At 35.8% G+C, this 13518-nt stretch overlaps 1 protein-coding gene across 2 annotated transcripts in view; it reads right to left on the bottom strand.

Annotated features, from left to right (window-relative positions):
- Positions 1–2038: 2038 nt before the first annotated feature.
- The window catches only part of SOCS6 (suppressor of cytokine signaling 6), a 28218-nt gene continuing 16738 nt past the window's right edge, over positions 2039–13518 (bottom strand). For both annotated transcript variants that reach the window (XM_084205816.1, XM_084205817.1), the window contains one exon: positions 2039–7961. In XM_084205816.1, the coding sequence (XP_084061942.1) occupies positions 6232–7836 (1605 nt within the window). In that variant the 5' untranslated portion in view covers positions 7837–7961 and the 3' untranslated portion in view covers positions 2039–6231. The remainder of the gene's footprint in view (positions 7962–13518) is intronic.

Below are 13518 nucleotides of genomic sequence, written 5' to 3'. Positions count from 1 at the left end.
TCCTGTTTCCAAGTCATTCCTCAAAGCCTAAGAAATAGCCATTGGTCTCCACCCCCTACAATATCCTATTCCTACTTCACATGGCATGAGAGAAACTAATAGTTATTACCTTATCAGAAAAAAAAAAAAATCAAAGTGCATAGCAATGGTGCAAAAGATGCCAAAACTGGCTGAACCTTAGCCTTTGAAAAGGAAAAACAAAAAAACCAAAACCAAATCAAAACGAAAAGATGGATTGCAAGCAAATTGCATGTGCTAGGGAAAAATAACAGAATATTGGAATATTGTTTCCTAAGTATCACGGACTTCCACTAGATCTTGCAGCTTTTTAAGTATTGAGGTCTTAAGTGCAGAAGATGATGTATTTCAGACCCTGGCTGCCAAGCCCTCCTTTGGTCCCAAGGCTGCATTATTAGACATGCAGCAAGATTTCGGCATCAGGCAGTGTCTCATTCCTTCTCTTCTACCACAACTATGAAGATTAAATGTGGGGTAGAAATAGTACTGTAGGTATAAAATATCCAGCTCTGTCTGGATCATGCCAATTTTACAGGTGGCTGAAAAATTACTTACTCATCTTTCACTACTTACCACTTAAATATTAGAGGGTAAGTTTATTTTTCACTGAATTTCTGGAGTGAATAGAATAAACATAAAGACAAACGTCATGCAGACCTGTGGAAGGGGCTGACAGCGGGCCTGTCAGCTAAAGGAGCGAGAAGAAGCAAGAAAAAGCTGATAAGGAGCTCTCTCCAAGGCTGTCACCAAGGAGACCGAGAGAAGTGTGGAATTGAAGAAAGATAAGATCTTTGCAGCTGGACGAAGTATTTTTAGAAAGTTAGTTAAGTCACCATGAGTTACACCAATAGAATTATGTTGATTTGTTGTGACCAATAGTTCAGGTAGAAGAAGCATAAACAACTAGAAAGTGTATAAAAGATCAGCCATGTTCAAGAATAAAGAGTTGCCAACTGAGAGTGCTTGTGGTCTCTGCTTTGTGTCGTGACCGCCTCGACAGCAACACAGACCTAGTAACAAAACCCCTGCAAGATTCCCTAGGGGAACAACCCCCAGGGGAACAACCACATAATGCACTGAGCGTAAAGCAATACCAGCCCCAGCAGCAGGAAATAAGAGAATGTGTTTTTCTCTTAAAGAGCAAAAGCTGTGAATCTTTCCTGGTTACTGCTTGAGGACCTATGTTACAGAATAAACAGAAAAGTACATATCACTGTGGACAACATGAGCACTAATGAGTTGCTACCAAGGCTGGACTTTTAGTTCATTTGCTTTAGAGAAAAAACTCAAACCAAACAAACACCACCACCATCACATCTGGTTATAAACCAAGGAGGTGCTGGCACTCACTTGAATTTGAGTAATCCAAGTCTGAACTACATGAAAACATGTGAACAATTGTGCACATCTTCTGTAACACACAGTTTATCTTTGATCTTCTGTTTTATTTGTGTGACTTCCCAGCATCAAGTGAATATATGCTGAACAATATCTAAATTTTTATTTTGGAGCTACATAAGAAATATATGGATGCTTGAAAGGTGAGAGGCAATGTATTATCTTTGAGGTACATCTGGATGAAAAGGAGACTTTGGTCGTGAATTCTGTAAATTTTTAATGGAAAAAACCCAACTAAAATGATCAAAAGGTTAAATTAATACAGTATTTATGTATACCTTTCAAAAATAATATTCTAATTATAGCCTGACTTTTTTTGTTTTGTTTTATAAACTAGAAATTAAAATAATTGGTATACAGAAATACTTTGAAAGTCAACTAGCAAGGGTTAAAAAATACAGAATAGTTAAAATAGTAATCATTAAAATTTAAATGTTAAGTCAGATACACAAATTTTACAGTATCTCTCAAGATTTTCTTCTGTTTTAGAATGTCATCAATGTATAGAAGACTCCACAAACCTTTTTTGTGAATGAAATTTTTATTTACACACTGTATCCAGAAGCAGATACATAAATCCTTATACAATTATTTTTCAAAAATGTGCAAGAAATTACTATAATTTTGTTTACAAACCAAAACACATTAAAATCAATGGACTTTGGATAATTCACTCTGTGGTGTGCTTAGTACAAATAGTGCACACCAGGTTTGAAACAGAGAAAAGTGTAAACTACAGCAATCTGGATTGCAAGTATTAACTTCATGGCACTCCATCATCACTATAAAAATTCTTTAATCCAACAGGTATTCATAAAAAATTCGTTTAGAATTTTCCATTATCTGTGTAGAATTTAGACTACTTTCCAGATACAACAATGCCATACTTTTCACATTATGAACTACCATCTAGGCCATTTTTTAGTTATAAAGAATGCCTGTAATTTTTTTTCTTTGCAGTCATAGAAAGATTTAAAGAAATTAAATTGGCAATCATTAATTCATCTATAGCTTAGCTCCGAATTTGAAAGTTCAGTAGCAGAGAAATACTTCTCGTCATAGCCCATATATTGCTGGTATGCTGTTTTAAATTTATAATTCCAGTATTCACACAGATTAAATGTTTCAAAACAAAAAACTGCAGATTTTACTTAGCCCAGCAGTCAATATTCACAGAAAGAAAATTGGCTTAAACAAAATGCAAAGTCAGCTCATCTGAGAACAAAAAGTTTAATTAATAATTGCATTTCTGATCCTTCTGACAGAATTACATTTTGTTAAAAAGATTGCATTCACTTTGTCAACAGCAGGATAAGTGCTATATCCTTCAAAGAGATCAAAGAATACACATCACTTTCAGTTGTTTGTAACACTGGCTTACAAAACAAAACAAAACTAAAAAAAAAACCAAAACAACAGAGGAAATTGTGCAAATTTATTATTTCCAAATACAAGGTATTGCTTACTCTTCTAATTGGTAAAGCAAAGTTATCAGTAATGTCAATCATTTCAGTCACTGAAAGGAGTTTTACTTTAAAATTTCATTTTAAAAACCATTTTTCCTCAATTCAATTGCATAAAAAGCATACCTTTTGAACCCTTAAACTGTTGTGCTGAATAAATAGGTATATTTCTACTCTATAAAGACCATAGTCTGTTAGCTTTTTTCCTAGTGTATTTACTTCCAAAGGTCCCCAAAATATCCTCCATCATCTTTCTTTTATTTGTCAAGGACACTTTGTTCCTCTAATTTTCGCGAAGCAGAAGTCAACACAAATTTTGTGGTTATTCTGAGCACTTCTAAATTGACTCATAACTAAATGCTACTGTGTTTCTTTTATATAAATCTTTATAATTAGAAATTGTAAGTATCTTTAATATTTTCAAAGTATTTTTTCTAAGTTCATTCTCCTGGCTGGCCAGACACCTCAGTATGAAAAAGTACTGTGAGATTCTGATTAAAGAAACCTGTAAAAATAAGTATCTGTGTCTACTTACTATTGATTTAAAGTATATGGAGCTTAGTAGAAAGATCACCACTGTTTTTTATTTGGAAGCAAAGTGCTCTATGGTTCTTAGATCCTAGACCTCAACAGTTTTTAAGTGTTCCTTTTGTGGTAGCTTTATGGCAGGGGAAATGACAGAGTTAACTTGACCTGATTAAGTTCACAGATGAGCAACACAGCAAGGAAGGCAATTCAAAAACTGGACAGCTGTTTTAAAACAGTTTTTTATTTAAAAAAGCATCATTTATGAGTGAACAACTGAAATTTATAAAGGCATGGGCAAGAATTTTAGCATGTGTGCTCTTGCACATTTTTCAATTCCACAATAAGACCAGGATATTATAGCTTCAAATATTTAGGTTTCAACTCAATGACTGCTAAATTAATGCATGTGGCATAGTATAAACATATGTTTAATGTATTCAATAGTGGTATTAAATGGCAACAAAAATATTTTATATACTATAATCTTTCAAAGATTCTGTAGAATGCATAGGCCCTCTTAGTATGGGCAAAGAATTTTTTAAGTGAAGAAAATGCCAGAGGTTTTCTTCCAAAAGTATGCATCTGAAATCCATAAGAATGATTTTCTTTTTCCTCTCCACAGACAGAATCAGAACACTGTACCATACAATAGGTTATTGTGCCTTTTTGAATAAAGTTAGTGATCCTGATTCAGGGGAGGGGGAATGGGACATGACTGGGTAGGGGGAGAAGTCAGTAGAGGGAAAAAAAGAAAACAGAATCCTCCCTTTCATACATATATCTCCATGGCAGAGCCAACAAATCACATGTATAGACTGCTCTAGATTATTTTCTTTTAAGTTTAAAACTTTATCAGACTAAAGAGGAAATCCTTATTCTCCCTCCCTTAAAAGCAAAGGCAGTCTTTATCTACCTTTGATTTTCTTTTTTTATTTTTTAGTTAAACATTATGGTCAAAAAATAAATTAAAAAAATATAAATTTTGTCTATCAATTCAGGCAACCCAAGATGTAGTGCTACTGCACCACCTTGCAGCAATACTGTATTCACTTCTAAAGACTCATTTTAGGGGACAGAAATGCTAGATTAAATAAGGAGAAGAAAATGACCCAAACAAAAAATATGTATCAAAGATGGACTTTTTTTCTAAGGTCATCTTTACTCATTAACCACTTCTACCAGAGATGGGGAATATGACACTTTAAAACACAAAACAGGGGGGCATTGGCATGCAAAGCAAGGCCTCTCAGCAAAGCAGAGGCAGGCCTCCTTCCCAAGCCAGCTATGACCCCTTTAGCAAGTAACTCATAAAAGTGATAAAAACATGGGAGAAAAGAAAACCAAACTAAAATAAAACAGAAAAATGCCATGGATTAACCTTGCATGATGAAAACATTACAGTGTAGAACCTGTACTCCCCACTGAAAGTCTTTTTTTCCCTACAGAAGGTTGGAATAACTGTAAGCTTTCCAAATGCCAGAATCTTTGACAGATATCATAAACACTTATTTAATTGATTCAATATTTCATATGTCAAAACATATTTCATGACAGCAAACTGAAACATATTCTGTGGTCACTATATATCCAAACATCTCTTCCCAATAATTTTAAAGGCTAGGAGAATAGCACTTTAGAGATGCATTTAAACATCTTCCCTAGAAAATGTTATCAGTCCTGTTCCTTCCTCCTCAAAGGATATAGAAAAAAAGGGGAAAATGGTCCAAAGGACATTAGTGTATTACTGTACTTTCTGAAATGAAAGAAAAATGTGGAAAAATGAAAATGATAAAATTTTAAGTAGCTTGAACATAAATATGGTAGAAATCATCCTATTAGAAGTTTTACCCCATCCCCAAAATGGCTTATAAATTTACGTTCCCATGATAACAATTCCTAGAGTACTCCCACAAATCCAGGAAACTTCCTTCCCTTACTCTGCAAGAGTAGGCAGGAGGGAAAAGGAAAGAAAGAGGGGACCTGGTAGGTGTTCATTTATTAACTGGTGGCATGATTATAAAAGGTAATATTTTACAAGACCCCAATACCACAATTTTCTTCTAGGTACTATACATTGACTTTCATAGACTGTTTTTTAAAGGCCATTTTTAGAGGACAAAACACTGAGACAAGAAGAAGGCTGAACCAACCTTCTCAAACACAAGAGTGTACAGACAGTACAAGGCTTAGGAGGAAGGCTTTTTTTTTCCCAAAGATATGCCACATAACCATTTTCTTATCACACAGCTCTGTCTATACATCAGGGCATATCTCTACAGAAATGTCTAATTACGACAATAGGAAACAGTTTTTAACTTAGATGTAAAATCAGTAATTTAGAATACCAATATGTTATTTATCCATGATATTTTTTTCCAGAGGTTGTTTTAAAGGAAAAAAAAATTCCATTCAACAAGTTTAATTTGACTTTTACTTATCGTTGAATACACATGAAATGTGCTTTCAATGCATAAAAATCACAGTGGATAGCAGCAAAGGACTTGGGGGAAATTAAGGAGAATTTGATCATTCACATTGTGATTAATCTGCACATTAATGAAAGATAGCTATTTCACACTTCTAAAAATAAACTTGAGATCATTCTTTCAACAAAACAAAACAAGAAAAAAAAGCCTCCCAAAATACGCAAAACCCCCCAAAACAAACATAAATCCAAATGCATTACTTTTCTTTTACAGACAAAAATGAAATATTTTTATGGCAGCAAAAGATTTTGATAATAATGAAAGTCTGTAAACTGTAATTCAATCTCTTTTTGTTGTTGTTGTTCCCAAAGTGCAAGATGCAAGATTCCCGTAAGCTTTCAGTAGTGCTTTTCCTGTAAATAATCCTTCATTTTGTTTGGCAAAGGCAGTTTTTGAATCAGGTCTATTCTGGTGTACTGACGTATTACAAAACGACACAGGTACTGTAAAGAGCGCACCTGCATAAACCGGGACACTGGATTTGTCAGTCTCACTGGGTAAGTTGCAGATCCTGGCAGCCGGGATCTCGAGTAGCAGAAAGCTCCATTTTCAGAGTCCCTGATTGAATGTTCAATTAAGTCAACTATAGACGTATGTCCCTCCACATCTGGCTGTTCATAAAAACTAAATCTACCATTTGAGTGTTCAATTCTAGTGTGAAGAGTTTTTCCATGGGAACGAAAACTCAAACTTAAAAGATAACGATCATCAGAACTATCTCGAACGAGAAACGAGCCGTCAGGCACATTAGCTAATTTTCCCTCTGCCTCCCAGCGTGTAATGGGGCCCCAGTACCATCCTTGTTTTGCAAGTTTTTTCAGTTCTTCTGTGAGGCTTGTCACAACCATAGGACCGCTGTTCTGTACAGAGTCATAAACTCTTCCAACTCCTGGGGCAGTGTTAGGATCAAAATTCAAATGGCAGCGCATACTTTCAGCCACATGGGCATCTGTGCCATTTAATCCATTGAAGTTCCTTTGGATTTGATTATTCTGCATTGGAGGTAGCAAAGGTGAGAGTGGAGGGACATCGCTATGATTAACTCTTGGGCTTTGCAACATGACTCCTGTGGTACCAATCAACAAACCATTCACCGTCTGGTCCACAAAGATATCCGGTGCAACGACTACGTCCTGATCCACTTGGTTCTCATCTTCATGGAAAGCATTTCCCCCCACTTGAGAAGAAACAGTCGAAACTTCCATGGGTGAGGAACTATCCAGACAGTAACTACGTGATCCTTCCAAAGGATACATTCCCTCATCTAAAGGCACAGTATACTGAATGTAGTCCTGAGGCATTAATCCAATAACTACAGGCACATGTTCATCAATATGAAGATGCAAGTCCCCGTTCTGAGATTCCGTATTTTTTAATGCATTGGTTTGTTCCTGGAACACATTTTCTGACTGCAAGTCATGGAAGTCCTTTCGAACACCATTCAGTGCTGGGCTTGGATTAGAGGAATGGACCAAGGCCTTGACTTTCACTTCCATTTTGATGCAAGTCTCTTCTGAATTTGTAGGTCGAAGTGGCCACGGAGTTGGACTGTAATGGTGATTACGGAGGGAAGTGGATCTCAGAGGTCTTTGAGCTCGCACATCTTTGAAGGTTATTGGAGCAGATGAGGAAGAAAATGTGTCATCATCTGCAGAGCTTACAGATGGTGTGCTGCCTTTGCCTTTCTGTTTTTGTTTTGCTGAAAGCCTCCTTTTTAACGTACCCATTAAACTTTCACTTTTTGATCTATTTTTGCCTCCTTTTTCATCTTCACTATTGACTTCACAGCTAGCCAAATCTTTACCATAGCAGCTGCCAAACAAGGAGTCATCTTTTCCAAATTCACTTAATGATGGCTGCTGAACCACTACAAAGTCACTTTCATCTTTACTTTTATTTAAGTTAAAGGACTTGCGAATTGTTTTGAGACTAATTTTCTTCATTATGACAAGTTACCAAATCTGGCTGATCAGCAGTGCTTGCAGTGATATAGCCCTAACACACGAAGAGCAGCTTCTGCTTCATTTATGTGTTTTATCCAGCCTCATTTAACTTCAAGAGCCATTTCCTGGAAAGAAATAAAAACAATTACATTCACAAAATAAATATTTCAAAAATTATCTATAAGGATTTCCCCCTCTCCAAGCAGAACAGAAATTGCGATATTTTAACAATGGGCATCACATAAAAGTAAAAATAGGGAGATGACTTCGAAACAATCAGGCTCAGATAATGAAACTCCTACATCAGCCTTGGAGATTTCCACAACTTCTTTCTGCTTTCAGCACGGTAATTTTTGAAACATTCACACACCTTATATTACACTCACAGGCACATATATTTAATGCATATATATATATATAATTTTCAAACACATAAACACTCCTCTCTTTCCAAAGGCTCCTAAAAATCCCCACACAAGTAACTACAGAAAATAAAACTACAGAAAACATTCTAATCAACAGAATTCCTACATGCAGGTTAAACTGTGACTGGTCCTAAAAACATGGTCTTAAAAGGTTATACTTTCTCTACACAAGAAAGTTGAGTAATATTTAGAAGGTTGCATATTTATAGGAAAACTAACTGTAGTGAAAATCCAGATTTTCCTTAACAGCAAATTAACATACATTTACAGCAAGTTTCCTCCTGAACTTCTGTGAAAGAAAAGATTTCCAATCTCTTTTAGCCACAGAAAACCCAGTCACAGGCTCTTATTGCCTAAAATTATTAGAACTTTTCTTCCTCCAGTATTTCTGCCAAGACCTAGTGGACACAGCTGCTCAAGTTCCAGACAACTGCTCCCACCTGGCATCTCGCAGAATCAGATACACACAAATTTGATCTTTCTGATTCTTTTTTTTTTCTTGATTGAGGTTTGACTGTGTTTTGGGGGGGCTTTGGAGGGGCATGGTTTGTTTCATTTCAATTTTAGCTAGATCTTGTGAAGTAAACAGCTCTGCAAAGAGCATGGGAAAGAGAAGACAGGGAAGTTGCTACTCGCACAGAAGTAGGTACTACAATTAGTAGTAATTGTTATTCCACGTACCTCCAAACACGTGCGATGTTAGCAGCACAACCTGCAGTAGCAAGCCTGGCTCCAGGCTAAGCATGGCAAGCTGAAGGAGTCTAAGAATCTTTCAAGAAATCTTCCAGCCTTGGTGGACTGAGGGGAAAGTAAAACAGCCCTTATATATGCACTTCCCACTTTTCTCCCAGAGTATCACAACATAAGCAAACCGAGAAAAACAGTGCAACTGACTGAAATAAGTTTTACCAACTAAACAATAGTGTTTTCTTAAATAAACATTCAAAAGCTGCATAAAGGCATGGAAGGACAATGATTACTATAACCAAAAATCAGTCCACTGCCTATTGCTGTTGCCCAGCCCAGCATATCCAAAGCAAACTAGAAGGCAGTGTGAAGAATCTATGGATTCTGAACTTCAAAACACCTTGAAAAATTTTAAGTAAGACCCTGCTGCTGGAGGTGTGGACACTGCTCCATAAAAAGCAGAAGTAGTAAAGATTGATTTACTAGGATTGTACCCTAGTCCTACCTGTATCAACCTATTTCAAAGACTGGTTCTGTCTCCTTGTCATAACCTCCGATATTTCCCAAGTCCATCTTTAGAGCACATTCAAGTCTTTCCATTTCATTTTCTTAATTACCAAACTAAATAACACTTTCTTTCAGTGGGGAGAAACTAAGAGGTTTCTCCAGTCTCTAAACTTCTTTACTTTCTATCAGCAAAGAACAAACTTGACCAAAACACTTCCTAGACAAAAGCCTAAGAATCAATTACGTGCTATAAATGAGTGTAAAAAACCAGAACCAGTATTTTATATGTTCACTAGTTATTTTTCACTTTTAACATGTTACCTGTTGTATCAAGAGTCATGTGAAATCCTAAAACACCATCCTCCAGTTACACAATGTCAACACAATCCTAAGTTATGGGTATGAATTTTCAAAGGTTAAAATACTATGTTTACTTTCCTAAAAGTGCAGATAAAGGGAGACTTACATGTCAACTAAAAGGAGACTCAAAATATCATTGACTTTCTAATCCTAAATCATTTGGATTTTGCTACCTTTCCAATTTGCAGAACTCTTTTTGTCATATGTAACCAAATTAACCTACAAAATGAGTGAAAATGACAACTTCAGGATTCCATTGCTTCTCCTAAACTAACAAAGTCAGAGCATTGATTCATTTGATAAAATTAACTCTGCTTTTGTGTACATAGTACCAGAAGCCTGGGAACTATACATTAACTCCACCTGTGAAATCCACAGTGTTCTCCAACTACTTCTGACGTCTACAAACTGATATTATTTCCACTTCTCCAGAAATGTTCTCCCCTCCTTGTGGAAGGTACTGTCTGCAGATACCAATCTTATCACTCTTAGGACCAGTACCAGGACTCAAGGAAACAGCAGGAAGGTGAATCAGGGGATATTTAGATTGGATACCAGGAAAAGGTTTTTCACATTGAGGGTGGCTGGGTACCAGAACAAGCTCTCCAGGAAGAGGTCAGAGCACAAAGCCTGACAGAGTTCAAGAAGTGGCTGGACAAATGCTCTTAAGCACATGGTGTGATTCTTGGGCTGTCCTGCACAGAGCCAGGAGCTGGACTCAATTACCCTGATGGGTCCCTTCCAACTCAGTATATTCTGAACTCTATAAAATGGTTGGTTTATTAGTTGTATTCTTGTAAAAACTCATGTCAAGATGTAAAAAAGGTTTGATAATCAACTGTAAAGCACATAAACAGTATGCATCTATCCAGAAGCCCAGTTCACTCACACATGAGAAGATGATAAAAATCTAGGGCCGTCCAGGTATAAGCTCTTCAAAGTAAACCAAACACACTCGCATCATGAGAGCAAGTCTCTAAATAAGTCATCCATATGAGACCCACCCTATGATACCTCCTACATATATTTTATCCAAGGTGGGAGAAAACAAATACACCCTGAAGTCAAATACCTGAATTGATAGTGATACATCTATTTCTTTGCACATACTTAAAGAGCACCAGCTAATTCTGCATTGCACATCAACGTGTTTAAAAACACTATTTAAACAGCCCTCAATAGATGATACACTCATATGTTTGCAAGTATAGAATTCATTGCAGACTCCATCTAATAGAGCTGGAGCAGAAGAGGCCAGGCATACACCCCTTCCTGGATACATTAAAATGAATTATGCAACTTCACAACCCTCAGCACAGCAACAGCTTCGCCAGTGCTTTGCACAAATTATGGCGTGACTGAAGCTTCCCACCGATGTGCAGTTCCAGTGCCATCTGCTGTACAGTGAATTAGACAGCCTAACAAGAGATAACTCTAGAAATTCTTCTGGCAGATATTTGGAACTATAAACAGACTTGAACTCTACCAATGTATTCCCTAAGCCTGGTGTCTATATGTGCAGAAACACCTGGAACACACACACTGATAATGAGAGATTAATCAAATCCTGAAAGAAATGAGATCTTAATGCACAGAATAATGTGGATTAATGAAATTCAAACTCACAAACTTTCATCACAAATTCTGCATCTCAGAATTTTTAATATTTATGCAGGTTAACAAAATACAAGCCAGGTCTCTGGATGAAAACTACTAAATTACTACGCAGTAAATGCTACGTCCCCTTTTGCACATAAAAATACGTGCAATGAAATGAAAAAAATATGTGTAATGAAAACTAAATTTGCACACCTCACTTGGAGGAAGAGCAACATTTATCAATCACATACAAATGTGAAATTGCTAGTGAAGATAATTAGGGCTAAAAGTTCACTTTACAGGCTGCTTCTTGGAAACCTGAAAAGCAGGCCATGCAATGGTACATTAATTATTATGGTGGCCAACACTGATGTATGAGAAATTATGGAAGTTTTATATATATATAAATTTCTGCAAATCCGGTTTGAATATTCCAACATTTCAGAGTAATTTCAGTTTGATGGTACAAAATGGTTTCAGTAGACTGGAATCACATAGCTAACTCTAAGTAGTGTTTGCAAAAGTACACCAACAAAGAAGTTTGATTACACTGTCTTTATTATTTTCTTATCTTTTTCACACTTTTATGTTAGGCATACTCATTTCCCAAGACAAATACTATAAACAATGCTGCCAAAATGCCCTACAATAGAAATAAACCAGGAGTAACTTTAAGGAGTTAGGACAGAAACCGTCACACTGGAAACATACAGCAAAATGCAACTTATGTTTGAACAAAGATTTGTCCTTAAAAAATTTAATAAAAATATCATAAAAATTACTTCAAATTATTAGTGAACGCTACTTCAGAAAACTTTTCTAAAATACATGTTAATCTGCTTATTTATTTCCATAAAGTGAAACAGTTGAGCATCAAACTTGATTTTTTTTTTAGCCCACATCATTCTGCATCATTTCTGAAAAGTCTGTCTTTCACTTAGAAATAATCTTTATTCCTATACTGGATCATCATAAGACTCACATAATTTACAATTTCAATTTATCATATTTTAACATTATTACTTATATTAGGAAAATAACTAAAAATATCTCAAAAATGAAAAGTTTCTGCATTCCTGGGCATGGCAACCACTGAATTCTCATTACTCTCAGATAATGAAGCTTATTCTAATCTGCAGAAGTATAAATTGTCATTCCCCTGCTTTCCCCAAATTGTCACTGAAATATATTCATGCATTCTTTGGAAGAACATGTCAAAAACAGCATCTTAGGTTAATGCAGATTTCAAGTGCTGTATTTTGGAAATTCCTAAGTGTCTACATTTTCTCCAAAGTTACTAAATCTATTAATATAAATTATTAAGAAGTTGGTCTCCACACCCATTCCCATCAACTCTCCTTCAATACTGAAGTCTGTATCACTGGAAGTTTTTCTTCAAACCAGTATACAAAATACTGACTCGACTGTTACGTACTTAGAGTTTCAGGCTATATGAGTACAAAAATATACATGCAAAATACTCATAAGGTAGAGAGAGATTCAGTATCTACTTCAAACACCACCAGTTTCTAAAAGAACATACACACTACAAGGCAACTTTTGGCTTTTTTTCTATATATGCCATAAGCCCACTGAAGATGGTGAGATTTTTCTCTTCATTGATCTTCAAGTAAATTCCTACATTATACTCCTTTTCAGTAAGAAGAATCTTTAAATGAAGTAATCTAAATTCCATTGCATACTCTTATACCTTGAAAACAACAAAAAAAGGTAAATGGTTTTAGTAGTGGCTTCCTTGCTAATGGATGAACACTCCCCTAATATGATCACAAATTTTATAAAAGCCCTTCTGACTTGCATACCTGCTTTTCTAGTGAGCTCAAGGCTCAGATGTACAACTTCACATAAAACTGGAACAAGGAAAAAACAGATGTGAAACTCATCTGACAGTACATTACACTTATAACAATTCAAGAGTACTTAAAGCCTTCCATTTTTAAGCTAACTAAACAAACACCTGAACCATGAGTTACCACAAATTTAAACTTCTACTCTCTATGACTGGAGCAGCTGAGGAAAGTATGGTCAACCTCTCTACAGGGCAATAGAATTGAACAGGTTTTATACAGATTACAATTTAAAA

Source organism: Fringilla coelebs (genome assembly GCF_963513975.1).
Source record: "Fringilla coelebs genome assembly, chromosome: 1".
In the NCBI taxonomy this organism is placed as follows: Eukaryota; Metazoa; Chordata; class Aves; order Passeriformes; family Fringillidae; genus Fringilla; species Fringilla coelebs.
Note: the sequence above shows the minus strand (reverse complement) of the source record. Positions and strands in the feature narration are given on the sequence as shown.